The following is a 25,247-nucleotide window of genomic DNA, read 5'->3' as shown; positions in this document are numbered from 1 at the left end:
GTCTCGTTGGGCGGAAATCATCATGCTAGTCTCATCACCATCTCCGTCCGCCGCCCTCCATCCTTCATCCTCGTCTCCTCCGACGCTTCCTCATCACTCTCACCCCTCTCCCTCCTTCTCTCATCGATCCACGACTGCCGCCGTCGCCGCCGTAACAGCAGCTCATAATCTTCGTCATCATCATTATGAGCCTGCTCGTCAGCCTCCTGCGTCCAGTAGTCAATTCAGTCCGCGTACTTCCCGCCTGGCCATCGAGGAGCTTCGATCGGCCTTAACACGACATACAGTTGAAGCTTCGCCTCCGGGGCCCTCAGGGGATCTCCCTCGCGGCCGCATGTCCGCCGGGCTGACCACCCTTGGGGGCGGAAACAGCACGTATTCGTCCGCCACTCCTATTCCTGCGGTCGCTACGCTTGTTAATCCGCATTCCTCTGATCGTCCGACGGACACTGAGCCTGTCGGTGCTCCTCCAGTCGCAGCGTCGGCCCCTGCCCCTGCCCCCGCTACTGCGCCTTGCTCGGCTCCTCCAATGCCCGCCCCCATCAGTACAGGGTCCAACAAGCGTAACAGCCCGAATGATCATGGCGTGGACGCCTCGCTTGCGGGACGCTCCGGGGACTTGGACCTCGAAGGCAGTCAGTCCAAACGACTGCGGGCATCCAAGCCCGACGTGAAATATCTGCCGGAGAATTACGATCAGGCTGATCCGCGGGACCTTGTCATTTTAATCTCTAGCATGCTGATGGAGCTGATTCGCTTCAACGATAAAATACCGCTAAATAACGGACGCCTGACGCGTTTCCATTCTCGATCACCACCTCGGATTTCAGTCCAAGACTATCTTCAGCGTCTTACAACCCACGCCACCTTGTCACCGCCGATCTTGCTCAGTATGGTATATTACATTGATCGGCTCTGCGCTCTCTATCCGGCCTTCACGGTCTCCAGTCTGACTATTCACCGATTCCTTATTGCTAGTGCCACCGTCGCCAGTAAAGGTCTCAGTGACAGTTTCTGGACTAACAAGACATATGCTCGTGTGGGAGGTATCAGCATGGCGGAGTTGGCTCTTCTGGAGTTAGAGTTTCTATTCCGCGTAGAGTGGCGGATCGTACCCCAGCCAGAAGTGCTGGTTGATTACTATCAAAGTCTCGTCGAGAGGTGCGACGGGTACGAGATCAAGCGTGAAGGCTGAGTACTCCCACTGCATCGATGCAGCAGTCAGCTGGATTCCAGCGCTGATATCCTCCTTTCCGTAAGGGGGACCGTCATATCTACATTGTATTGTATTTCTACATACCATACATCTAAAGCGGGAACGGAGTTGATCTTATTATGCATTAACGGGCGATATGGGACCTTATTCTCATTTTGGTGCTGTCTAATGCCTTTGGACTCTTCTGTGGCCTTGTCATCACCTTCTTCTTCTCATGCTTCTACGACCTTGCGGACTACCTGGTCATGATCTCTGTACAGCTTCATGCTATTTTTCGGGCGTTCGATTGTTACTAGCGTGTGGAATATCAATACTCCCTTATCATTTCGATCTGATTTAAGCCTCCTACGTATATTGTCTTACATTCGTTTTTCTGGTATGGTAGCATTATGTCATAGACTCGTCCTATGCGTCAGTTGCAAAAAAAAAACTTAGGTAACAGATTCAGTGTCTCTGAGGAATTTTTTTATTGCCTGAGGCATCCACTCCAGTTAGGTTACAGCGGGGCTTAGGGCGTAGGGCTTAGGGGTTAGGGTTACGGTCTGGACAAATGCGTATCCATGGAAAGCCGCAACTCAACCGACAATGGTCCAACCCATGAAGTCATGATGGATCGGCGGGTGCTGTACGAGAGGTAGATACTTCAAGATCGCACTGGGATTGTTCTCTTAATTGCGCGTGAGCCGCGGCGATCGAGAGCGTCATATTACGGGATAGGAGCGCTCGTCTCGCTGTGTTCATCCCCGCAGCGGAGACGGACGTCAATGGAGGTACAAGACATCCTGAGGAGTATCGAGCCTCGTCAGGGACAGGTATTGCCGATCAAGACCGTCCAGGAAACACAGACGACTGAAGAGTTTGGTATGTGCCTCTGAACAGCCACGAAGCTATGGTCTTTCACAAGAATAATCAATGTCTGACGGACTTTAGAGGATGCATATGTAGCTGAAGTCAACGTGAAGTTGGCATCGAAAGTGGTCAAGTAAGACATTCTTTCTACGAATGATGCAAACAGATCGTGGCTAACGATCATCGTAAAGGGCACTTGATGCTGCTTTCCCTCGCGACCCTACTGTCCCTGTGAACCATCTCCGACGATTCGCCAAACATTCCCAATTGCCAGAATCCGTGCGCTCAGCTGTCCAGCACAATGAATCCTCACCACAGACAATATTTGTCCTAGTCTCGCCTCCTCTCCCGGAAGTTGATGCTCTCCAAAAAGTTCTTGCTCCATTTGCCCCCGCCTCCTCGAACTCTTCCGAAAACCAGTCTGAACCCGCGCCTGCGATTGCCCTGCATTCAATCAGGATCCCTACTCAACCGCCCTTGAACGCTAAACAAGCCGAGAATTGGACAGCGACATACTGGCCCGTTGTCTATAACCCCGCCGCCCCGCGAGCCACAATAGCGCCGCCGCCGCAAATTCTGAACCGTGCACTCGAGTCCATCCAGCCCGAAGCCGGACATTATTTGGCGCTGGCCGAGAAAGTCGCAGAGGAAGCAGCAAAATCCGGCCGAGGCCGCAGAATTGGAGCGGTAGTCGTCGATCCCGAAATTCTCGCCTCCATCGACACTACTGACGACGAGGACGGCACAAGATGGACGGAGGCAGTCGTTGCCGTCGCAGGAGACGCACGATATTCCCGTCGGGAAGCCGGTGCGCTCTCGGCGTCAGAGCTTAATCTTGGACCGGGTCCACCTGCAGCAGCGCAGACATACAACTCTGATCTGGAAGGTGGGCCTGAACTGCACGCCCTGATGCGCGCCGTGGATATGATTTCTCAGAAACGCCGTGAAGAAGACCGCGCGGCTTCAGATACGAAACCGTACCTTGGCACTCTGGAGTCGTACTTTCTCTCCCAGTCAGATGTATCGACCTCGGTGTCCCGGTTAGGTTCGCAAGAACCGTCACCAGTGCCGGAGAAGCTTCTAAAGACAAACTCCGCCTTGCCTGTTGTTCCCACGACAGCGAACACTCCTCCAGTTGCTGCTCCGCGTATCCGCTCTCGTGCGCAGGGTGGCTACCTCTGCACGGACCTTGATGTATACCTCACCCACGAGCCGTGCTTATGTTGCTCCATGGGCATGCTTCTCTCGCGCTTCCGAGCGGTGATCTTTCCTCGAAAAGGGCGGATGGTTACGGGAGGACTCGCCTCGGAGCCTATAGTCTCGCCAACGTGTAGCCCTGGCCCTGAAGCCGAGCCTGAAGACTCTGGATCGAAGGCGTCAATGGGAGAGTCGTTTGATCCGGCAACAAAAAGAAAATACTACGGTCTGCACTGGCGCAAGGAGCTGAACTGGCGGGCGTTGGGCTTCGAGTTTGTCGAGCATGATGATCTTGCTCAATGTACAGAGAGTCAGACTAACGTGCCTTTTCATGCATGATACCAACTGTGATGCTAGATGTACAATGGAGTATGAATGTGGATAAGCATGGTGCTTTATGGCAGTATTGTCTTCCTTGACGCTTGAAGAGTGATGAATTAAAAGAATGCATCATCCCGACTACCTCCCCACTTCCATATATCTTCTCTGCACAACAGCAGGAACACATTATAGCTAATACTTATCTTTTTGTATAGACATAGCTCTTCCTACCTACCCGATGTAGAAGCCAAGATGACTAGAGTCCTAATGGAATCACTCCTAGAATTTGTCTCCGCTATATCTTCAGTTCTAAGGCAAGATCTTAGATTCTGATACATCCAAGTAGCTCCTGTCGCAATGCTTGGTAAACCTAGCTGGAAAGTCCAGGATAACACGTGTGAGGTCCAGTATCACTTCTCCATATGGTCATGATATTATGCATCAGTCATTAGACTAAAGAAGCCGTCGCTTCGTGCTAGCACGTATCATCACTCCCTTGAATCATTAACAAACAAAAGAAATGCCCAAAGAGCCTCGTCCACCACGTCCAAGCCTCCCCCAAATGTCCACGCAATCCTTCTCGTTTGGGCATTACCCTCATCTGCAGATGTCCTTCAATCGTCCTAAGCCATGTTTTCAGAGCCTAGACGCGAACGACATCACTCAGCAGAACAGTTACCTACTCCCCTCTCCATTCATTATCAAAGGTGTCTCCCTTGTAGATGAATCCAATGCGGCAAATAGATCCGTTACCTACAAAGCTCATGCAAGCGCCGATTGATGGGACCGAGTTTGCGAATGACGGGAGAATGAGGGTTGTTCGATGCGACTTCCATGTACAATGTATTCAGCCGCTGTGTGAGGATTTCGATGATCCTAGGTGCAACCTCGTGAATGTCCGGGTCCTGATTGTAACATCCAGTCAGTCATGGCTATCAAAGTGGAAAAATTCCGTCAGAACATACCCTCAGGTCAACAGATTGGAGGACGACATCCAACCATGTGAGACGGTCGTCAACGTTTGTGTGGAGAGAGGACGTGACTGCAACACCGACCGAAAGCGCCACGATGGGGGAAAGCCTAGTGAGGTACGATGGGTTGAGGCGGACAAAGAGGTTGTCGAACAGATCGGCCTGCTGACTAGATTGAAGCCACTACAGCACCCTTAGAGTCAGTAGCCGCTTTTGATCTTGATTTAAGAGTTCATACCTTGACTGAGCCCTCCTCGTATCGACCCTCACTCATCAGCTGGGCAATCTCTGCCAGTTCAAGATCCTCAGCGGTTCTGGCCTCGCTGGGAGCAGCAGCCCGACCGGCAGATGATGCCTGCTGCGAGCTGCGGCTTTCCTCATCCTGCTGTTTGGCACTCAACACGCGGTTGAGTCTCAGGATTTCGTTTTGAAAGTTAGTCTGGGCCGCAGCCATCGACGCGACTGTGTCAGACAGACCACGAACAAGACTTGTGAGCTGATCGATCTTCGCGGCATCGTTGTGGCGCTGAATTTCGTACTGCTTCATCTGAACCTGCAACTGCTTCTGCATGTCGGATCCGATCTGTTCTGCAGCCTGCAGAGCAAGGGTCTTGAAGGCGGGCATGATGGAGTTGTGCAAAGCCCTCGACATCTCACTCTCAAGGTGGGAAGCGATCTTCTCACCAACGGTATCCGAAATGACTTTCATCACTTCAGGTTGCTTGACTGAACGAGCAACTGCATCAGGGAGAGCCTGACGCACCTCACGAGGCACAACACTGCCCAGGTGCTGAGAAATGACCTGATCTAGCTGTTTTCCAACAGCGGCCGAGGTAAGCTCAGTCAGGGCAGGCACAACCTCAGACTGAATGCTGCTAGAAACGATACGAGCCAGATTCTTCTCCACATTGTCAGACAGAGTGCTGGAGACCAACCGCAAAACTTGGTCCTGTTTGGCTGCAGATGCAGCGTCCCAGTTGCGTCGCTCTTCGTCGAAGCGGGAGTACAGGCCTTCAAGCTCGCGACCAAGACTCTTATTAAATTCAGTAGTGACACCAGTTTGGAGTGCCTCCAAGTGCTTGGCCCAGATCTCGCCAGCTTTACTGGCACCAGCTCCAGAGGAGAGGGGCGCGGCAGCAGTGATGGCAGGGAGAGGGGCGTCCATGCTTGATGGCTGTGTCGTGGGAGGTGCCAGTTGGGTGGGCTGTTCAATTGGTTGAGGCACAATGCCGGACTCACTGGACAGCCCCTCAACCGCAGTGAATGTTGCTTCCTTGGCTTTCGCTGGGCTCTCCCCGGTAACGGCGGTAGCAGCAGCAGCCTTCTTTTTCTTCTTTTTCTCAGGCTTCTCGACGCCATTGACCGCTGCGGCTGGCTCGGCCTGCTCCTCGGCAGACTTCTTCTTCAGAGCCGGCTTGGTAGGGGGGGCAGTGCTTGAAGGAGCAGGTGCACCAGCAGCTTCAGTGGCCGCCTCAGGGGTCTTTCTGGCCAGTTCCCTCGGTGTAGCTCTGGTGGAAGCGGAAGCCGAATCACCATTGATTGAAGGTTCATCGGCGACGTAGCTGGGGAAGGTCTGAAGCTCAGAAATTTCGATAAGACCGCCCTCCAGCGCATTCACAGGGCGGATAATCTTATTGTCAACGCCCCATCCCAGGTCTTCTTTCTTGATGGTCAAGCAAGTCACTCCACGCGAGTGCATCACGTAAAGCTCGAAGAGCGCATTGTCTTCTTTGCTATCTCCAGGCGCCTTAGTGGCAGGAAGAAGATCCAAGCTGCGCAACTGGCCTTTGGAGGCAAACGAAATCTCCCGAATGCCACTCATGCATGCGGTAGATTCTGGCTTGGGTAAGCTCGAGTCCTTCTCACCCGAGCGCTTGATGAAAGACGCCTGCGACATGGGTTGCAGATTATATCTAGGCGCGGACAGGTGAACAAAGTAAATGGAATTGCGCGTAGGATGTCCGACCACAATGATGCCAGAAGCTGCGTGGTAAGCGACACTGCAGATGGCATCTGATTCGTTCTCGTGGGGGAACTTGAGCTCCTGCACGGCCTTGCCAAGCCCAATATCCCAGAGCTGCAAGGTGTGGTTTTGCTTAAGTCCGACCAGAACGTAACGAAGGGCCATCGATTTGACATAAGGACGCAGCTTATCGATGAAGAGAACAGAGGTGGGCCAAGACTTCTCGGTGGGAGATCCGGTAACAAAGGTGTTCAACGGGACGCGAACCTCAGCTGGACTAGGCACGTTCGTGAAGAAATCGGGATTGTTGGCCACCTCCCGAATATCCCAGAAGCGTAGCCTGCCGGTCTTGTCTAGGGAAGCAATGACAGTATCGTCGTCACTGAACACAAAGTCCTTGCCAGCCTTGCCAGTCGAGATCTTGAGGGCCCGTTCCTTGAAAAACTTCTCCGTGTTGACAGTGCGCTGAGACCCCGAGACCCCGTAGTTCGCATTGGCAGCCGCCTGAGGACAGACGAGGTAGATATTCTTGCCACGCCCGATGGCGAAGAAGCCGGGATGATGAGAGCTTCTCTTGGCCCGCGTTTTCAGCTGGCCACCAGAAGTGTTCTCATCAGAAGCCGGAAACGGCGGGAATATCAGGCTCTCGCTCTCTAAGGCATCCAGCTCGAACAGATCCTTTTCTCCGCGAGAGATCAACGCCCAGTACACGGTGCCGCTGACACCAATGCCCAAGATGGCTTGCTCCTCGGATAAGCCACTCGTTGTGGCTGAGGTGCAGAGAGTCACATTGAACACACGGTCGCGGGTTGCACGGAAGACTTGCTTGTCACTTCCATCCTCCTGGCGAATGATCCTCATGCCTCCATTCTTCGCTAGAGCGTAAACGATGTACTCCGATGTAGCCGAAGTCAAGGAGCGATCCAGTTGATCAAATTCCTTCTTCAGCCGGGCGATGTCCATGATGCCATCATCCCGAATGGTCGGGAGTTCCTGGGCGTTGCCCTTAAGGGAGATGGAAATAAACGGCTTCAAAGGAAAGTTGTACACGGGAACAACGCGCTCTTCTTCCTTCGCAGCACTGTCCTCGGCGCTCTCCCAACTGTCTGCAAGGGCTTCGCCACTTTCGCCATTAGTTGCTTCGTTAATAGCTGCAGAACTCTCTGCTGCGGCGTCTTGGGCGGCCGCTCCTTCAATATTTGCAGCCTGCTTGGCCTCAGCAGCTGTATCACGAAGATGACTAGCGACGGAGGAGATAACCGCTTGTGTGCTTTCTTCCTTGTCCGTTTGTACAGGCAACGACTCCTCTTCCATGGTCGTCTTCTCACGCACTTCAGCAACATCGCGGCCAACTATCTGATCCACCAATTTGCCAACTACCTGGTTAACAGCCTCGCGTTGCTCTGCGTCAAGAATTGGCGATGATGGGCGTTGCGCGACAGACGACGCTGCTGGCTGAGACACGGGAGCAACATCCGCAGTTGCAGTTACGTTGATCTTCTGGCGCTGCGTGAGCTCGACAGCGGGGCTAGCACTCCGAGACTTGATCTGAGGAGAGGCCTTGCGTGGCGATGCAGCTGCCAGTTGCTCAAAGGGGTTAGTGTATGTGAAGATGCCTTCCTTGGGCGTCAGTGTTGACTTGGGCTGTTGAGAAGATATTATGTCCGGCTTCCCAGACACAACTTCCTCGGGACGCGCTTGGGGCACTTCAACTGACGCCTGTGCGATCGGCTCAGCGACAGGGGACTTGACCGGAGACAGAGACGCTGTTGGTTGGGACACCGCCTTCCCGGGCCCGTGGGACACGTCCTGGCTCGGGGATGGTCGGTTGAGCAGACGAAGCAGCATCTCCTGCGTGTTTTCAGCAGTAGGGGCCGCCGACAAGGAGCTCTCGCCGACCCCGGAATGACCAGGTTGAGCGAACTGCGAAGCCGTAGGCATTATGGGCGGGGTTACAGCCGAAGTTGGAGCTTGAGCCTGTCGACCGAACAGGGAAGCAACCAGATCAGATGCCGAGATGTTCCTCGTGTGAGACCTAGATACGCCCTCGAAGCCAGTTTCCTGGGCAAGAGGAGACCTTGGCTGCTCCATTCCAACAGCAGTAGGCTGTTGTTGAGACGGAGCAGCCCCAGTGCCCTGATTAAACTTGAGCAAGTTCAGCAGGTTGACAGCACGGTCGGGGTTCTGAGATTGAGACTGCTGCTGCGGGTACATTTCGCCACGAGGAGTGGTGGTATTAGGACTGAGAATATCCGAGCCATGATGAGGCGGTGTATTGACCGGGGATGGGCTAGGAATGGTAGATGAGACCGAAGGGTGACGATAGCCATGCTGCAACAACTGAGGGTGAGACAAGCTCTGCCCATCGTAGGGTTGCGGCTGCGGCTGCGTCTGCTGTTGCTGGGGACGGTAGCCCTGCTGGTAGTGCATAGGGTACTGCGGCATGGGACCGTCCTGAGCAGGCATTCCCGAAGGAGATGGACGCGGTCTGATGCTGGCCAGTAGAGCCTGGAGATCGTTGGGGGTGGACATTTCTGTCAGCTCACCGCAATGAGAGGTGACCTCCCAAGTGATATTCAAGCTCTAAGCTTCTCTCGAGAGCTCTCTTTCGAGAGCAGAAAGGGAGAAGAGAGGAAGCAGAAAGGTCAGATAGCTTTGGTAATTGAAAGAGAGAAGACAAAGAAAGGGGCTAAAATGAACGGACTATGATACAGAGAAGAAGATGGGTAAGGAAGGGAGAGAAAATCGAGAAATGATGATAATTCAGTAGAGCAAAAAGGACAAGATGGAGGCCGAAGTGGCACTAAGTCGGGTTAGGTAAGTGGCTTATGATAAGTGGCTGATGCAGTTGAGGCTGATGCATACATTTGAATACCTAAGGGAAGGTGGCTACCTATGAATCTTATGGTGGGATTTAAATCAGTTACGGTACGGTAATGTCTCTTATTGGAGGAAATCAGCAATGACGCTGAAAATCCTCAGTCAAAGAATACTGAAGAACTTTAGAGGTAGATTTAGCCAGGAATGAACGAGAGATTTGCTCGTATCTCAGCTGTCTGATGGGCGATTGCTTTCCACTATCTGCATCGAATCTCCATCTCTCCACCTTCTTGTGCCCTCATATCTTCTTTTCTTGACTGTCAGGGTTACTCCTCCTCTACGTCAGTCTTTCAAGTTGAACACACTCTTCAACAATATAACACGATCCTTGTGTCACTGTCACAAGAAAGTGTGCTACAATCCTCTCAGCCTATAGACTCCCACCATGTTCTGTCTCAGGAGGTAAGTCGCCCCAACATCTGAATATCATGCCAAACTTCAAGCCAACTCACTCACGCGATCACATATAGCTGGTTACCGCTCCTCTTCATCCCAACCAACGCCTCCCCGCTCTTCATCATCTCCTTCGTCACCCTCACATACATCCTCCACCGACCATGCATCTACTGCTCCGCGCTGCTCCTCATCCTCTTCATCTCCTCCTGCCACTGGGCTGACCGCTGCTTCTTCGACTTCCGCGGTGACTGGTTCTCGCCGCGCTACGCAACTTCAGACCCCTACTATACCGTTTCGGCCAATACCTCCCTGGCCGCACAGAACGGGTCTCTGGCCAGCTATGTCGTAGAGACCGTCAATACGACCACCAAGGCGCTGGCGGGCGCGGCGGTCGAGGAGGCGCAGCGGCGACTCGCGCTCAACGGATCAAGTGAACTGGGACAGCAGGAGTGGACCGGTGTTGGACTCGAATGGTTGCGGAGTTTGCTGGGACGACGGGAGTGGACTCTTCCCTGTGTAGATGTCAAGGTTCGGCTTTGAGTCTTTTTCTTTCTTCCGATTCTTTTCCCCACCAGATCCAAAGCTCGAGTATAACCATATGAGGCTGAAATGGCGGATATCGTTTTGCATGCACGGGAGGGTTCATAGAGCATGGATTGGGCTTGCATTATTTGATCTGACCCAAATTGTCGACTGCCATCCGGATGCAAGTTGTCGTCGCTTCTTGGTTTGATTCCGTTCTTATGGTCGTGTACAGAATATACCGTACATACTTGATAATATTAGAACTCATGCTTCGATCCGACAACTACAGGTACTTGCGGAGAAGCAATAATACTTATATGGCAGATTCGGTGGTCCGCGACAGAAGGCAGAGGTTATATTTCAATGTGCAGAGATTGGTTATAGACATATGCTAGTGGCTAGCAAGGTACATGACAAATAGGTATCTGACAGTAAAGGAGAGGATGAATATGTAAACATGATCACATGCCCGTTTCATATCAAGGTGACCACATCATTAAAGGGGCAATACAAATCATAGTCACAGGTAACATCAGGAAATCGTGAAACATGAAAACTGAGTACAGAAGTGGTATCAATGGCAGTCCAGGCATAAAAAAGAGGAAAGGTCAGACGAGGACAGAAAAACATGTGCGAGGATAAGGATCCTTCCTCGTCTGCAACGGTATGAGTAATTGTTATCGCTGAACAGGGTCAGCAGTCGATTAGATCAAATTAAGCGCGTGTTACAATGACAGTCGCAGATTAGTTGTAGCCGCTGCCTACAGCCATCGGCATAGGCCAGTCGTCTTCTGTTATACTGCTCCAAAAGAACCAGACCGTAACGACCGACAGGAGTGTGAACAATGTCTCGAACAAGGCGCCGTTGATCTTCCCGTGCGACGCCTGGCAGAGATGGGTGCTGATCACGTAATTGAAAATTTGGCCAATGGCGAACAATAGACCCGCGGCGGACAGATACACTGAATATCACGTCAGTTGCTAAGCTCATACAAGGTTGAGTCTCCCCGGTTCGGGAAGAGAAGAGATTGAACATACACATTGGCCGGAACTCGCCCAGGACGCCGATCACCAAGACAGCTTCCAGAACGAAGAACGCCACGAGGAGGACGAGGGGGAAGAGCTGGTACAGTACGTAGAGGGCGATATTTCGATAGTGATCAGATGCGTCCGTCGCGAACTCTCCGGTCCAGTCGAAAGCGGTATCTAGGGCGATATAACCGGTACCAATGAAGAACACCAGGGCAGAAGCAAGACAGAGACCGAGCGAAACAGGTGTACCGTCGTCAAGGAACTGAAACCCGACAAGAGCGTTCAAGAATAGGATCCAGCAAGACGCGGTGATCGCAGCGATATGAACTGCCGAAAACCCCTAGGCGAGTCTCTCAGTTGTGTCCAGTAGAAGCAAGGCGTCAATTAGCACAGACAAAACATACCTTCAGCACCGCGCTGTTAAGAGGGAAACCGCCCACAGTGAAAATCTCGCAGATCTCGACGACAATGAAGCTAAGTAGGAACAATTGCATTTCCCTACAAGTATTTCCCGTCAGCCCTTGTCCATGCCTCTCATAGTCTCCGTTTAGCCGCGTACCTTCGCCCAACCGCGGCCTGTTTCCGTTCCGATCGCCATACTAGGAAGAGCGATACTAAGATGGATATGAATGCCAGCAGTATCGACCCTGCATCGATATCAGTCTCGCAATTCGCGACTCGTCTCCATGGCATTCTATCCGTCGCTCCATACCTAAGTTGCTGAGATATCGATGATTGCCCAGGTCAATACCGGTGAGGGCACAGCCGCCGTAGGCTTCATTAGGGGGTTGATTGTGGGCGACAAAGAGCTATCGAGGAACCATTGGCAGTCAGCAAGGTGCAGTCCTATGGTGACAAGATTCCTACATGGGAAACCGCCTGAGAGAATGAAATTGAGCAACTCACATTGCAAACTGGCAAGGTCGAATCTCTGCAAAAGTCCTGTTCGCGAAGACCCCATTGGTTAACTCTCCTTTCGCGCACCAGTAGACGTGTCGAATTCCGTCGGCAGACTCACGTTGAAATTCCCAAATTGTGTAGAACCCATGATTCACCGACCGTTGAAGCGATTGACCATGCAAAAAGACTTGGATGACCGAGGACAAGATTCGCGCGGCTCGGTGGTGGTCTTGCTGGTGGTTAAATTGGCTTCCTTTTCCTGGGACCCACGCTAATGGACCAGACCAGGCCGTTGACAATAATGGCTCCCGTCGCAAAGTTGAAACAAGGCAGTAAACGTGGGACGATGATGCTGATCGCTGTTGTCAATTAAGTCTCTGCAAGTGCAAGACGAAAGCTCAAATTTTCGTATTTTTCACAGCCAAAAGTGAGGAGATTAAATCGACGAAAATAGTGGTGGGCAGATCAGATCATGAGTCAATCGCAGCTCAAAGGCGTCCGTAAGTGAGGCTGCAAGATCGTTGTCATCCACGAGGGCAATGCAACTTGGACGTGAACGATGGCAAATTATGCAAGATTATACTCCGTATGCGAGTAGACAATATGTCGAAGAAAGGAAGTGGAACTGAATATGGAGAATGGCTGTACAGGTTGACTTGACACGAGGGGGCTTAGAGCGAAAACACCATCAGGACAATTGAGCGGGAACGATAGCCTACAGAGCGCAAAATAGAGGAGATAAATCAGACAATATAGATAGACTGTCCAGTGCGCAAAAAATGAAACAGTCTTTGCTGAATCAATACTAGTGAAAGCTGAAAGGGGCCATAATTAACTGATTTTCTCTCTGAAGATTTGACTCAGGGACTGAACACTCCAAGACCGAGCAATAATTGAGCAGGCTGGGATCTTGGGCTAATTGAGCGCCAGCTACGTTTGGGGAGAAATTTGATACTCCATATCTTGATTCCTTCCGTCAATCCTGGACCTTGGTCTGATTCTTCGAGGTTTGATCAGGCACCTTGATAATAATAGACCACTACCTAGTGTCCTTCGACCATGGTTGGTCTAGCTGTACTTGGATGGTACCAGGAAGTCTTCCATCTCTGTCCATGGATTGTTGTTGTTTTTCCCCGGTTTTCTATTCTTGGTGCCTGCAACTCCTCGTCCCTGATTTGATACATCAATACGTAAGGTAATTTTACTTGTCATGCACGATTGACTGCTAATTCAATTGCACAAGACTTCAGGCTAGGGTTAAAAATACAGGCAGAGCTAGGTCTGCCAACTCGGTATATGTCCATGGATCTAGTTGTGTCTGTAGTTGTCTCTCAATCGACATGTTCTTCCCAACTTCCCAACCCCCTCTGGAACCTTTCGTCTACGGAGCAGTTCCAGTACGCATAAACTACCTTAACCATACAAGACAAAAAGCACCAGAACTTCCCCCAAAGTAACGTCATATCTGTACCTAGTCATGAGGTCTGCCCAAATACGGTACTGTAACTCAATGACCACACCGATTGTCTTACAACCTAGTTAACTTACAACTCATCAGCCACCCGATTTCCCGCCTTCTCTCTCTTTCCATGGGGTATGGAATACGGAGTATCTACGGAGTAGATAGAGGGATGCTCCTTGCTTTTTGATGACATACATTACGGATGATCATCATTCTATTGAATCCTATGCCTATGTACCGTTTTACATCTCATAGCTTGCCTGGGATATTGCTATCGATCATATATTCCAACTCGTTGAACTTTGGATGATTCAAGCTGCGCTTCTCAGTAGACTAGATTCCATGTGTGCACTAATACCAGTTTACGGCTGAACTCACTCGGGATCAATTCTTATGGATGGGCTGAAACTTTCCATTTCCCATTTCCAGTGGCATGCCGTGTTGTACTTAGTGAATGTTTTCGCAATTGTCTTGTTCAATGGTCGATATACACATCTACTCTGAAAGTCCCACCTCTATCAAGTATGAGAGCAAGGGGGCCGTTTGTTTCTAACTATCTGGTCTTCAACTCGACACAGATTGCGGCGGGTCTGAAACGCCGAAGACATCGGCCCATACCCCATAGAGGTGTCATTGTGGCTGACAGCAATAGACAGCGGCAGGCCCAGAACATCTTCATGTGAGATGCGTTTCTATGGTGCATTGAGAGAAATCTAGCATACATCCTCGATTTCCAGTTTCTTACCATCGTGTTCGCCCAAGTCCAGTTTCAATGTCCGTCCGAACAACTCGAGCAGCATCTCAAAGCATACCTTGGTAATGGCGGGATCATACCGTCCCTTGCTGAGCTCGTCTCGAATGAATGCATCTGTCGCGGCTCTCCGTTAGTACCTTACTACCTCGGAAATGATTGTTAACAACAGAGCGTCATAATCTAACGTACGTTGAGCCCATGCGACCTCGTAGAAGCTGAACAGGACGCCCTTCTCATGCAGGGTCTTCCGGATCAGATCTCTACCCTCCGGCGGAACATGGTTGTCGTTCTTCCCAAAAATCTAAAGCATTGTCATTCAGCTGTCGACAGAGCGTCCAACTAGACGGTATCAACTCACCATCAGAAGTTCACCCTTGATATCGCCCGCTCTAGCCAAACTGTCATCATTCTTGCCCTCGCCGAGGGTCTTGCTGTGGATGTCCGTCGCAAAGTAGCACACAGCCGCTTTGACGCGGCTGTCCAACGCACAGCGGTACGCAAGATGACCACCCAAGCACATACCCGTTGCGCCTACCCGACCATTGCAAGTGGGCAGAGAGAGCAAGTAGTCCACGCACAACGAGGCGTCCTCGTCATAAGCGGATATTTTCTACGTCTCGGTTAGGAGCACTCAGACATAATCGACCGCGATGGTGACTCGGCTTGTGGGTACATACCTTGCTGACTTTCCACTGGTTTCCCTTGTCGGTATCTTCAGCATTGTACTGCAGTGGCTCCGGACCGGTGAATTCGTGGTAGCTGGACGGCGCCGCACAGATGTACCCCTGGCCCGCAATCTGTCTTGCGAATCGCGAAACAGGCCCAGTCACTAGCTACAGTCAGTTTCGGCGTCGCCAGTCCGACGAAGTTGTGTACACACCTTGGTAGATCTCACTGAAGACTACTACACCAGGGAATCGAGCCTTGGGGTATCCAGGAATAGTGGGATGGAACACGTAGATACCTGATTAATGTGTGATAAGCAGATAAGTCTTGATTGAAGATTTGAAGTCAGTTGTTACATACGCATAGTACCATTTCCATCCGCCTTGGTGCGCACATCGTGGAAAGATTCCTGGATCAACATGGCGGGTGGCAGTGGATTAAGTCGTAAGTAATGTGCTCAGATGACTCCGTATGATCTTAAAATAAGCTCGATCGTACAGTGGCACAGTTAGTTCAATCAATTGCACCTGTCAGTCAGTCATTACTGCTTTCATGCGACACGATATGGTGGGGGTTCAACGCCTCTATCGATAAGCTGCGATGGAGGGATGAAGACAGGTCATGTGATTGATAAGATGTATATATTTTGGGCTTCAAGTGCCTGGATTCGAACGCTCAATGGTGATACACCTCAGATACGAAGTATTCGCTATCTTCTAGCTTCCTCGGAATTTATACATTATCATTCAAGCGATAGAGTCTCGCTAGGGTCATAAACCTCTTTATCAAGGGACAGGGGTAACAGTAATGGAAACAGCGGGAGAAGAGAAAAGAAGTAACAAAAAGGAAACCAAGTGACCGGTAGTAGCCAATCTAATGATGTACATGAATCGAAATGAACTGCCGGTGAACATCAAGAATACAGACTCCTGCTGTAAAATAAGAAGCAGATGCAGGTGAGTCGGTAATATAGCACTTCCAGACCCGATAAGCCGATGCATATTATTATGGCATATACCAAGTCCTGTACGTGATGAGACGGTTTTTGAGTAATGTTGTGCCCACTGTAAGGCGCGGAGTGAGCTGTCGAATCGCTCAGTCTTCCCTTAGAACACATACTAGACATCCGAATCAGTCAGTCTGTTCGTCGCGTTTCAAGATGAGAAATAGCTTACGGGGATGAAAAGATAAGGAACCTGTCGTTCGTACTCCACCCAAGCTTCGCCGTACTTATTCCGGCAGCGCTGGATGTCACGCAGCGCACGGTGGGTGATCATACACGCGAAGAAGATGGGGTAGAACCAGGGAAATGGGCTGCTGAAGCCGGTAATCAAGCCCCAGTTCAAGGCAAAATAAAGATCGCACGTGTAGTGGATCTTACGAGCTTTGCCGTCTGTGCAAAAAGTCAGCATGCTTGTCTGCTCCATTGAAAAGACTAATCACTTACACCATCCATCAACGAGGATCTTGGAACCATCGGCGGCAGTGATTGTCTTGGGGTTCTTGAGAGTCTGCCATGGGAGCTGAGGGAAAGTTTTCCGAGAGACCATGGTACCACGCTCTTGCTGACGGAAACGGTTCTTCTGGCTGTTGGTTGTATCCCAGACCCAGTAAACAAACAAATATGCTGCATACAGGAACACCAGGAAGACACGGTTCCAACGGTAAGTAGCGGGATCATGGCTGGCAAGGTAGATCGTGCAGTGGCAGTAACTCAAGGGCACACCAGCCAAGTTCCAGAAGATGAGCATGAAACCCCACTTTTCATAATACATGTCCCTAAGAAGAATTAGTCTCTGGTTGGGATGGCTATGTTAATCCAAGAGCAGGACATGAGTGAAAGCTTACCAGGTCGACACGATACACTCTTCGCCTTTGCAGCAAGCATTGGCGTACAAGAAGTGCGCCATGAGGAGGAACCCAACTTCTCCAGAAACGTAGCCGTAGACCTCGTACTGCCGAGCTGCAGCACCGAGAGAGATGAAGAAGAGAATGAACCAAGGAAGGCGAACCTCGAAGAACATCTTAAAATCAAGAATACCAAACATCCTAGGGTTGAGCTCCGCGCCCATGAAGAAATCATAGATAGGATACCCGGTCATGCGATGTTGCGCGCCACGAGCCAACGCGGAGAAGTATGCGACGAAGGCCACCAGGAAGCCGGAGATGATGGCGACGCTCAGAAGAGGCCCGAACTCGTCGATGACAGTGTACAACTTGAAAATTCCGGTGAAATGAAGCACACCAGCAAGAGCAATGCTGGTGTAGAAAGACCAAACGCCGGAACAGTAGTAGGGGAGCTGCTTTCCCCCGAGATGCGGCAGAGCACGGCCCATGACAGTTACACCAGGGAGGAGAATGTAGCATAGACCCTCGAAGACGAAGAATACCCAGTAAATGATCCAAGCTCTGAGCGAAGGATAAGCGCCTTCATAGACCAGATGGCCCATGTGTGTGATAAATTCCGACATGCTCTGGCCTTCCGAAGGACGGGGGAACTTGCCATCATAATAGACGGCACCAATCCACATGTAGTACATCAGCAGAGGGAACCCAATCATCATGGACAGCACTCCCAAAGACCCTCCAAACTCGAACTCTCCGCTGTAGTCAATCTTAGGATCCTTGCCCTCAACCCAGCCGTCAATGACTCGCGGCTTCTTCTCCGTCGATCCATTGGTGTGTCCATTGGCACGTCCGTTCTCTTTCCATTCTGACGCATGCTCGGTCTTCACCTTTGTAGAAGGACGTCTCCGGGTAGTAGACTTGGATCGCCCGCGGATTTCGGTCGCTGAATCGGACACGTCGTCCGCGCTAGTCTCTGATGCTAGAGCGACGCTGTTGCGAGTGACTCGTCGGCCAGGGGTCTCAACGTAACCGGGGCGCTCCAATTTCCTACTCGGAAAAAAAAAATTAATTAGATTGAGAAACGCGCGGCATTGTGTATTGCGAAAAGGTGAAGAAGCAGACTCAGCGAGCGATCAGGGAGGCCAGCAAGTTTGTTGTCGCAAAAGGGTGGGTTTGGGTTTCTTTTTTGCGCTCTCTCCTTTCGTCGCACAGGGAGCAAACCACTTACTTAGGGGTTTTCCCTGTTTGGGAGCGAGTGACAGTCATGGTTTTCCTTTCATGGAATTGTCCCAGTTAAGAGACAAGCAATTGAGTAGGATTTATCTAGTGTAGAGCAAGAACCGAGAGGATCGAGGAGGAAAGGGGAGTAAGGGAGAATGTTTTTTGGGGGGGGGGGGTGGAAACAAGAATTATTATTTACTTGGGGTTAGATTGCGACCTAGACTAACCAAGATACCATAACAACTGGGGAAGAGAATGGAGACAAGATCGTCAATTGCACTGTGGCCTCTTCCCACGGACAAAAATGTGGCAATAATGTTACTTCAGATTCGAATCATGCGATGAATCGGGGTAAAATGTCACTCGATGAATACATACAGTGCTTTACGTTATGTGTCTTGTGAGCATCGAGTTCATCAAGTCAACGCTTAATGACTGGTGCATTCCAACCATGCTAGGCTAATAATAAAAGCACTTGACGGTAGTAGAAATATTTGCAGTCTTGATCTCAAGGAGGATGATTGAATTCGTAAAAAAAAAAATACAAGGCAATCAGACTCTATGAATCCTCAGGCGACCAAGTGTAGTACTACTACTCTACCTAAGGTTTGCGCGTAGTAACCTACCGAAACAGTCTCTTCAGGTAATCGAAAATCCATATCTTTATTCAGCATCTATTTCGGCAGGGCAATTGTATATTTCCGAGATTGTTGAGATCTTCAAACCGTCGAACTCCACGCCATGCTCCTTCAACAAGAGAGAAATACACGCCCGTAAGACTACCTGCACTCACCAAACAATGGTTCCCTTCCAAAAACACCATGAATAAAAAGGACCTAAAATGAGCAGGAAAAATGGAACAAAATGGGGCGAATGTGTCGCTATACAATGACAGGTATTCATGCTCCTCTCTGAATGTTGGTTGACATGAGCGTGATCTTCTTATTCTTCTTCTTGCGTCCGCCACCACCAGCAGAAGAAGGTTGGTTTCCTTCCAGACTCGTCTGAGCCAACAGCTGCCTTTCCTGGTGAGCCAGTAATTCTTCTTCCCAGTCCTCGCGCCAGCCGTCGTGGCGAGCGGGTCTCGAGGGAAATTCTGACGGCTCTGAGACTGATGGTGCGACGGTAGTTCCCCAAACAGTACGAACTCCGGGAGGAGTAGTCGATGGTGAGGCTAAGGCGCCAAACTGGGAGGACGGCTGAGGTGGTGATGCGGACGACGAGCCAGCGTCGAAGGGCGGAAAGCCGGCAGCCGTAGGGTCATTGGACAATGGCTGGAAATCTCGATCGGAAAATGGTGGATCACTGATGCCAATGCTGGATCTCCTACGGCGTGCAGCAGCCCAGCGTTTTTCCTCCTCTTCCTTTTCCGCGCGGAGTCGTTCCTTCTCTTCGCGTGCTTCTTTCTCCTTGTTACGCTTCCTTCTTCTTCCAGTCTCAGCGCTGAAGCGCTCCAATATTTCTGGAACAACCACATCTCTCCAGTCGCATTCGAGGAAGTTTACCTCACATCCTTGCGGAAGATGGCCTAAATACTTGACGCGTTTTCGAAGCTCATCGTCAACGATATGTCCGCTTGAGATACGCTCGACGCGGGGGAGAATTGTCGCTGGAAATGTAGCGTAATCTCCAAAAGCAGCCTTCAGTATGCGAATATCCAACGGAGACAGGTAGAATTGAGGAAGAGCCTGATAGAAGTAGAAAGGATGGTCGGGTGGGTGAGGTCCATTGCCTTCCCGAATTCGATCGCCTGCATGAGGGTTTCGGGTATGCCCAGCATCTTTCTGTTTCAACTTCGCTTCCGAAGTCGAGTCCAACTGCACATTGGCCACAGCCTCTGCCACGCTGTCTACTTCACCAATCGTAGCCGGAGTAGCAGCGCCCACACCTGACGATGAGACGGACTCGGCTGACAAGGTCTCTCCCGTTTGAACAGCATCCGATGGTGACTGCGCCGGGACGGCGTCCATGAGTGACTTGTCCATAGCAAGTTGTCGCTGAATATCGGGCGGATTTCCAATCCCTTTAATTTTTGCTTTGGCATCGTTGATGGCGACAATAGCTTTTTTGGTCCACGTAGTATCGTCACCAAATAAAAGCTCATCCTCAGCTTCCTGCCTTCGAAGATCTTCCACTTCTGCGTCATATTGAGCGATCATGTAATCTTCGCCACCTTTCATAATTCGAGCGTAGTCGGCTACCTCCGCTGCATGGTACCACGGAACATCTTCGCCGGGGTTGAGACTCTCTGCGCCATCGCGCGGTAGCGCAAGGGTGCTACCCGGATCTCGCTTCACCAGTCGCAGCACCACATCACCGCCTTCGACAGGGATATCTCCTTCTTGTCCACGAAACCACCGCACAGGTCGGGTCTCTGAAATGTAAATCGAGTCCCAACAGATTGGGCACTTCTTCCAGCGAGCCTTCTTCTCAGGAACGGGAGTGTCGTCGTCAGTAGAGTGCATATAGCGAATCAGGCACGGTAGGCAGAATATATGACCACATCGAGCCATTCGGGGTGCTACTGGCGTAGATAAGCAGATGGGGCAGCTTGTAGATTGGGTTTGCGCTGACGCCAGAACCTGTAAGACCGAATCCCAATCCAGGTGAACATCGGCATTCGCCGCCTGCGCATGATAACTTCGAGTGGGATTCACAATAAACCGGTAATTTGCGTGCACATAGCGAGCTTTATCCATAGCATGGTAGCCCGAGCCCAATCCCCACGAAGCATATCGACGGCTATTGCGTGGTGGCGGCTGGTATTGCGGGCGTGGAGGTAGGGAAAAGTTCATCAAATGCGTGATGGACGTCTGTCCTTTACGACTCGTTGTCGATCTCATGACGGCCTGAGTACCAGAATATCAAATCTTAGTTTTCTGATCAAAGATCTGAAAAAAGAATGATTGCTTTTGAAGCACATACAGTTTCGCTGTACCCGTCATCATCCAGTAACCGAGGACGCCTCTGCCGCTTGTGATGGCTCTTGAGAGCCTGGTTATTTCTTGGAGAACTCGAATTCCTTGATGCCAATCCTGCTCCGAAACTACCAGAGCCCCCAATCCGCCTCTGAGAACCGCTATCGACAGAAGGAGTTGAGTAAAATGCCGCGGAAACGGGCTGGTTAGGGATATTCACGACTTTTGAAGAATTGGGCACTTGACCAGGATTGGACGACATCTCTCAACCCGAATTCGACGATGATAGCCGGGCCTGCTTTCCTATGGCGCGGGGGGAAGAGCGGATAGGAAGTAGTATATGAGGGGAAGAGGATGGAAGGCCGAGACTGAGCCACAGCATGAGAGATCAACCCTCGATGTGAATGCAGATCATAGGACATGCACTCAGCTTGTGATGACACCAATCAGAGGCCCCAAGGCTAACACGGGGAGAGGAGAAGCACCAAGTCCTGATCCCTCTCCTGTCGGGGGGAGAAAGCTGAAGAATGAGGAGGGGCGAGTATGTCATGTCTTGGCAGCCGCCGAGAGCCTCAGGCACGTGCCGCCCGCCCAAAAAACAGCATCTCATCTCAGCTCCAAATCGGCCTCTCCATCGCTTGGGCTCCTCGCCTACTTCCGTTGCGATCTGCGCCTCTTTGTGGCATACTCCTTTTTACTGCATCTCATTCGTCGCTTTGCTGAGATTAAGGTGTCTCCTCCTAGGTGAGTATCTCAGATCATTGATCCTATGATTTCTGCGTATCCTGAACTGACAGGTCCCATTCAGGTCCGGACACAAAAATCGAGACATCGAGCCAAAAGACCTCCGCATTTATATTTGCCGTTTCCGCCTTCGAGCTTGCGATGGCCGTATAGACGGGTTCTGCTCCGTCAGCTCCTGGTCCACCTCGCTTCGTGATTCTTATGGCTCCCATTGAGGCAACGCGTGGCTGAACAAGTCGAGGCAACTTTCCAACGTGCCTGGACATGATGAACCATCATCTGCCCGCAATGCCCCATGGGCAGCCACCCATGCCGCCTCCTCGACGACAACAAGATCTGCCCTATGCTGGAGGACCGCCCAACATGCGCTCTCCGCCCGCCTATATGGGTTATCACCCTCACATGAACGGCCATCCGCCTCCTGCTTACTCACCACAACAATATGGTCATTGGTATCCAGCGTATCCTCAGATGCAGCTTCCTCCACGACCATTCCAGCCTCCATATGCGCCAATGATTGTCTCTTCGTACCCTCATTCGCCGCCTGTCATGGCTCCGTCTCACATGCCACCCCCGTCGCTTGCAATGCAGCCTAGGGCCGCGACTCCTCTTCAATCTACCATGTCTCCGCCGGTGGGACCGGTGCCTGTCCCATTAAACATGCAGGCTCAGTCTCCTGCGGATATTCCTGTTCCTTTCACACCCAGTCCTGTTGTGTCTTCGCCATCGGCTTCTGCGCCTGTAATACCCGCAGCCCCTGCTCCGAGTGAGCCTTTTCATGCTCCGGTGAGTGTTTTGACCCTGCCCGGGTTCCAGTCTCGGATGTTTTTGCTGACCAAAATATCCCAGTTGCCTTGGCTCTCGGTACCCGATCGTCCTTTCCCTGCCAGGACCCCTCACAGACGTCGAAAGGGTCGCAATTTACAATCTTCATCTGTCTCGGTCCAGCTGCCTTCTAAGGAACCGCAACTAGTTAAGCAGGGAGAGAAACTTGATGAAGCGAATCGGGTCGAACAGACTGTGCAGGAACAATCAGAACCCCAGACTCCATCTCTGTCTGCTGCTCCTTCGGTTGCGGATTCGACTCAGCCCACGACACCGTCTTCAGCTGTTGCGTCCACAACTGCCCGCCCCCAGTCACACTCGAAAGGATCAAAACCCACCGTTCCTGTAGTGCCTGTTTTGCCCGTCATCCCAAGCCCTATAGCCCACCGGCAGCCACCCAAAGAAGACACGAGTCGTGCTCCTGGAACTCCTAAATCAGCGACAGCCTCTGTTATCTCAGCAAACGAGACACCAAAAGAAGACGCTACCGAAGAGACAGCCAAGGCGGCTTCGCCTCGTGCTGCCCCTAAGTCTTGGGCGGACCTTGTTCGAGCAAAAGGAGGGTCAAGAGTCTCGGGCCCAGCCGGTGCTCACCCGGCTGAGTCTAACGGCTTGGTCATGCACAAGAGCGAATCCCTGGCAGATGTACTAACTAGTCTTGGGGAGGACGTTTCTCAGTATAGCGACAAAATCGCCTTTCTAGAACCAAGAGGGCTTATAAATACTGGAAATATGTGTTACATGAACTCCGTAAGTTGGCACGCGATTTGGTCTGCTGATTAACATTTACTAAATATCTGAGGACAGGTCCTTCAAATTCTGGTCTCTTGCATACCGTTCTATCAATTCATGGATCATGTCGGCAGACGAGCATCACATAGCGTCCAGAGCGCATTTCCTATGGTTGATGCTATGTCAGTTGCCCTACTTACTACTTACGTACGACAATACTGACTTTGTGTCTTAGGATCATGTTCATGAAAGAATTCCGTGTCATCGATGCTGCTCATTCGGAAGAACAGTTGAGGCTTCGACTGAAACCTAATGAGCTTGAAGAATATGGCGAAGCTTTTACTCCGGACTTTGTATACGAAGTGATTCGACAATTACCACGATTCCGGGACATGCAAGTAGGTTTTGCTTTTCACACAGACTAATGGAGTGATTTGCTCATCGATTATTCTTTTCTTAGCGAGGTCACCAACAGGATGCTCAAGAATTCCTGGGATTCCTCCTGGAGGAAATGCACGAAGAATGCGCCAGAGCCGCGAAAAACCTGAGCACGACGAAACCCCCGGCTTCAACGTCTGCTGAATCGATTGTTAAAGAGGAGCAGTCTGGCGACGGGTGGCTAGAAGTCGGCCACAAACAAAAGGCTGCAGTCACACGCTCTTCTGGTCACGTCGCGCAGGAGTCCCCTATCACCAGAATATTCGGTGGCAAGATCAGATCGGAGTTCAAGGTACCAGGCAACAAGACTTCCGTGACCTTGGAGCCTTATCAGCCTCTGCAGCTCGACATTGGCTCCCCCGATATCCACAATATCGTCGATGCTCTCAAAGGTCTAACCAAGCCGGAGAGCATCCAAGGTGACTTTAACTCTTCACGTGGTCCCAACGTCACTGCCACCAAGCAGATATTCATTGAGAATCTGCCACCTGTCCTCATTCTCCATCTGAAGCGTTTCCAGTATGACAGCGTGACCAGAGGCACGCAGAAGATTTGGAAGAAGATTGGGTATCCCCTGGACCTGGAGATCCCCCGAGAGGTCTTTCCACCGAACAAACGCAATATTATGATGTCGCATGGTGGTTTGCCCAAATACCGACTGATTGGTGTCATCTATCACCATGGAAGGAACGCTAGTGGCGGGCATTATACGGTAGATGTGCGCCGTCAAGACGGTCGCGAGTGGATTCGTCTCGACGATACGGTCATTCGCCGGATCAGAAGCGAGGACGTCGCGGAAGCCGGCGGCGAGGAAGATCCTAAGGTGCTTGCTGCCGCGCTCGAGCAGCACAAGCGAGACAATATCTCCAACGCTAACATCTTTGGTCATATAGATCAGGATGATCAGGAGCAGTCTGACAATGAAAGAGGCTGGAGTCAAGTGAATGGAACAAGCACGGGAGGCCATTCGAGCAAGAAGTCCACCTCCGCTGTTTTGAACGGGGCCTCTGCCGCTGCTTCGGGAAGTTCTTCCGGAGTCAGGACCCCCATTGGCCGATATGGGTCTCGTGACAACAAAGTGGCATATCTTCTCTTCTACCAACGTATTGCATGAACGCCAAGCAGACATTGGAAGCATCGTTGAGTTCCGAGAGACGGAGGCGCCCGCGGCCTAACGAAGGTCCCCAATAACGAAAAAGTAAGACGCCTCTGCCGCCCGCCTTACCGTCATTCTGCCAGTGTGCAATCCTAATCTTTCAACTCTCCTCCATCCTCCAAATCACTTCCTTTGACTGGCGCCTGATTTTGTTACGTCGATGCGACCTATCAGCATGGGCTTCTGAATCGTTTGCTGACCTCCCTAGTCTCTCTGTCGGCTGTACATACGAC

The 25,247-nt window shown here is 51.2% G+C and overlaps 9 protein-coding genes across 9 annotated transcripts; 4 read left to right on the top strand and 5 right to left on the bottom strand.

Moving 5' to 3' along the window:
• Positions 1 to 22: 22 nt before the first annotated feature.
• On the top strand, positions 23 to 1,195 carry phoB (regulatory cyclin phoB; the record flags this gene model as incomplete). The annotated part of the gene is made up of 1 exon (XM_043295151.1): positions 23 to 1,195. One exon carries the CDS (start codon positions 23 to 25, stop codon positions 1,193 to 1,195), a length of 1,173 nt encoding a protein of 390 aa, XP_043151086.1.
• Positions 1,196 to 1,980: 785 nt separating this feature from the next.
• Positions 1,981 to 3,601, top strand: Aud_010307 (putative tRNA-specific adenosine-34 deaminase subunit Tad3; the record flags this gene model as incomplete). Its single annotated transcript, XM_043295150.1, has 3 exons — positions 1,981 to 2,077; positions 2,147 to 2,198; positions 2,257 to 3,601. The coding sequence occupies 3 exons, from the start codon at positions 1,981 to 1,983 to the stop codon at positions 3,599 to 3,601; spliced, it is 1,494 nt and encodes a 497-aa protein (XP_043151085.1).
• Positions 3,602 to 4,332: 731 nt separating this feature from the next.
• Positions 4,333 to 9,049, bottom strand: Aud_010306 (uncharacterized protein; the record flags this gene model as incomplete). The annotated part of the gene is made up of 3 exons (XM_043295149.1): positions 4,333 to 4,488; positions 4,549 to 4,737; positions 4,793 to 9,049. 3 exons carry the CDS (start codon positions 9,047 to 9,049, stop codon positions 4,333 to 4,335), a joined length of 4,602 nt encoding a protein of 1,533 aa, XP_043151084.1.
• A 733-nt stretch (positions 9,050 to 9,782) lies between these two features.
• Positions 9,783 to 10,333, top strand: Aud_010305 (uncharacterized protein; the record flags this gene model as incomplete). The annotated part of the gene is made up of 2 exons (XM_043295148.1): positions 9,783 to 9,799; positions 9,868 to 10,333. 2 exons carry the CDS (start codon positions 9,783 to 9,785, stop codon positions 10,331 to 10,333), a joined length of 483 nt encoding a protein of 160 aa, XP_043151083.1.
• Positions 10,334 to 11,062: 729 nt separating this feature from the next.
• Positions 11,063 to 12,398, bottom strand: Aud_010304 (chitin synthase export chaperone; the record flags this gene model as incomplete). Its single annotated transcript, XM_043295147.1, has 7 exons — positions 11,063 to 11,280; positions 11,357 to 11,690; positions 11,755 to 11,848; positions 11,910 to 11,997; positions 12,063 to 12,159; positions 12,257 to 12,264; positions 12,335 to 12,398. The coding sequence occupies 7 exons, from the start codon at positions 12,396 to 12,398 to the stop codon at positions 11,063 to 11,065; spliced, it is 903 nt and encodes a 300-aa protein (XP_043151082.1).
• Positions 12,399 to 14,425: 2,027 nt separating this feature from the next.
• Aud_010303 (dienelactone hydrolase family protein) lies at positions 14,426 to 15,553 on the bottom strand (the record flags this gene model as incomplete). Its single annotated transcript, XM_043295146.1, has 6 exons — positions 14,426 to 14,580; positions 14,656 to 14,767; positions 14,825 to 15,076; positions 15,144 to 15,295; positions 15,347 to 15,430; positions 15,493 to 15,553. 6 exons carry the CDS (start codon positions 15,551 to 15,553, stop codon positions 14,426 to 14,428), a joined length of 816 nt encoding a protein of 271 aa, XP_043151081.1.
• A 685-nt stretch (positions 15,554 to 16,238) lies between these two features.
• On the bottom strand, positions 16,239 to 18,246 carry erg4 (c-24(28) sterol reductase; the record flags this gene model as incomplete). Its single annotated transcript, XM_043295145.1, has 5 exons — positions 16,239 to 16,250; positions 16,308 to 16,525; positions 16,580 to 16,911; positions 16,981 to 18,027; positions 18,209 to 18,246. 5 exons carry the CDS (start codon positions 18,244 to 18,246, stop codon positions 16,239 to 16,241), a joined length of 1,647 nt encoding a protein of 548 aa, XP_043151080.1.
• An 854-nt stretch (positions 18,247 to 19,100) lies between these two features.
• On the bottom strand, positions 19,101 to 21,381 carry Aud_010301 (RING-type E3 ubiquitin transferase MAG2; the record flags this gene model as incomplete). The annotated part of the gene is made up of 2 exons (XM_043295144.1): positions 19,101 to 21,050; positions 21,127 to 21,381. The coding sequence occupies 2 exons, from the start codon at positions 21,379 to 21,381 to the stop codon at positions 19,101 to 19,103; spliced, it is 2,205 nt and encodes a 734-aa protein (XP_043151079.1).
• A 746-nt stretch (positions 21,382 to 22,127) lies between these two features.
• Aud_010300 (mRNA-binding ubiquitin-specific protease UBP3) lies at positions 22,128 to 24,972 on the top strand (the record flags this gene model as incomplete). The annotated part of the gene is made up of 5 exons (XM_043295143.1): positions 22,128 to 22,649; positions 22,713 to 23,438; positions 23,496 to 23,602; positions 23,656 to 23,818; positions 23,881 to 24,972. 5 exons carry the CDS (start codon positions 22,128 to 22,130, stop codon positions 24,970 to 24,972), a joined length of 2,610 nt encoding a protein of 869 aa, XP_043151078.1.
• Between the last annotated feature and the right edge of the window lie 275 nt (positions 24,973 to 25,247).

This window comes from Aspergillus udagawae (genome assembly GCF_001078395.1).
Source record: "Aspergillus udagawae IFM 46973 DNA, scaffold_9, whole genome shotgun sequence".
NCBI lineage: Eukaryota > Fungi > Ascomycota > Eurotiomycetes > Eurotiales > Aspergillaceae > Aspergillus > Aspergillus udagawae.
The sequence above is the reverse complement of the archived record's forward strand: the minus strand, read 5'-3'. Positions and strand labels throughout refer to the sequence as shown.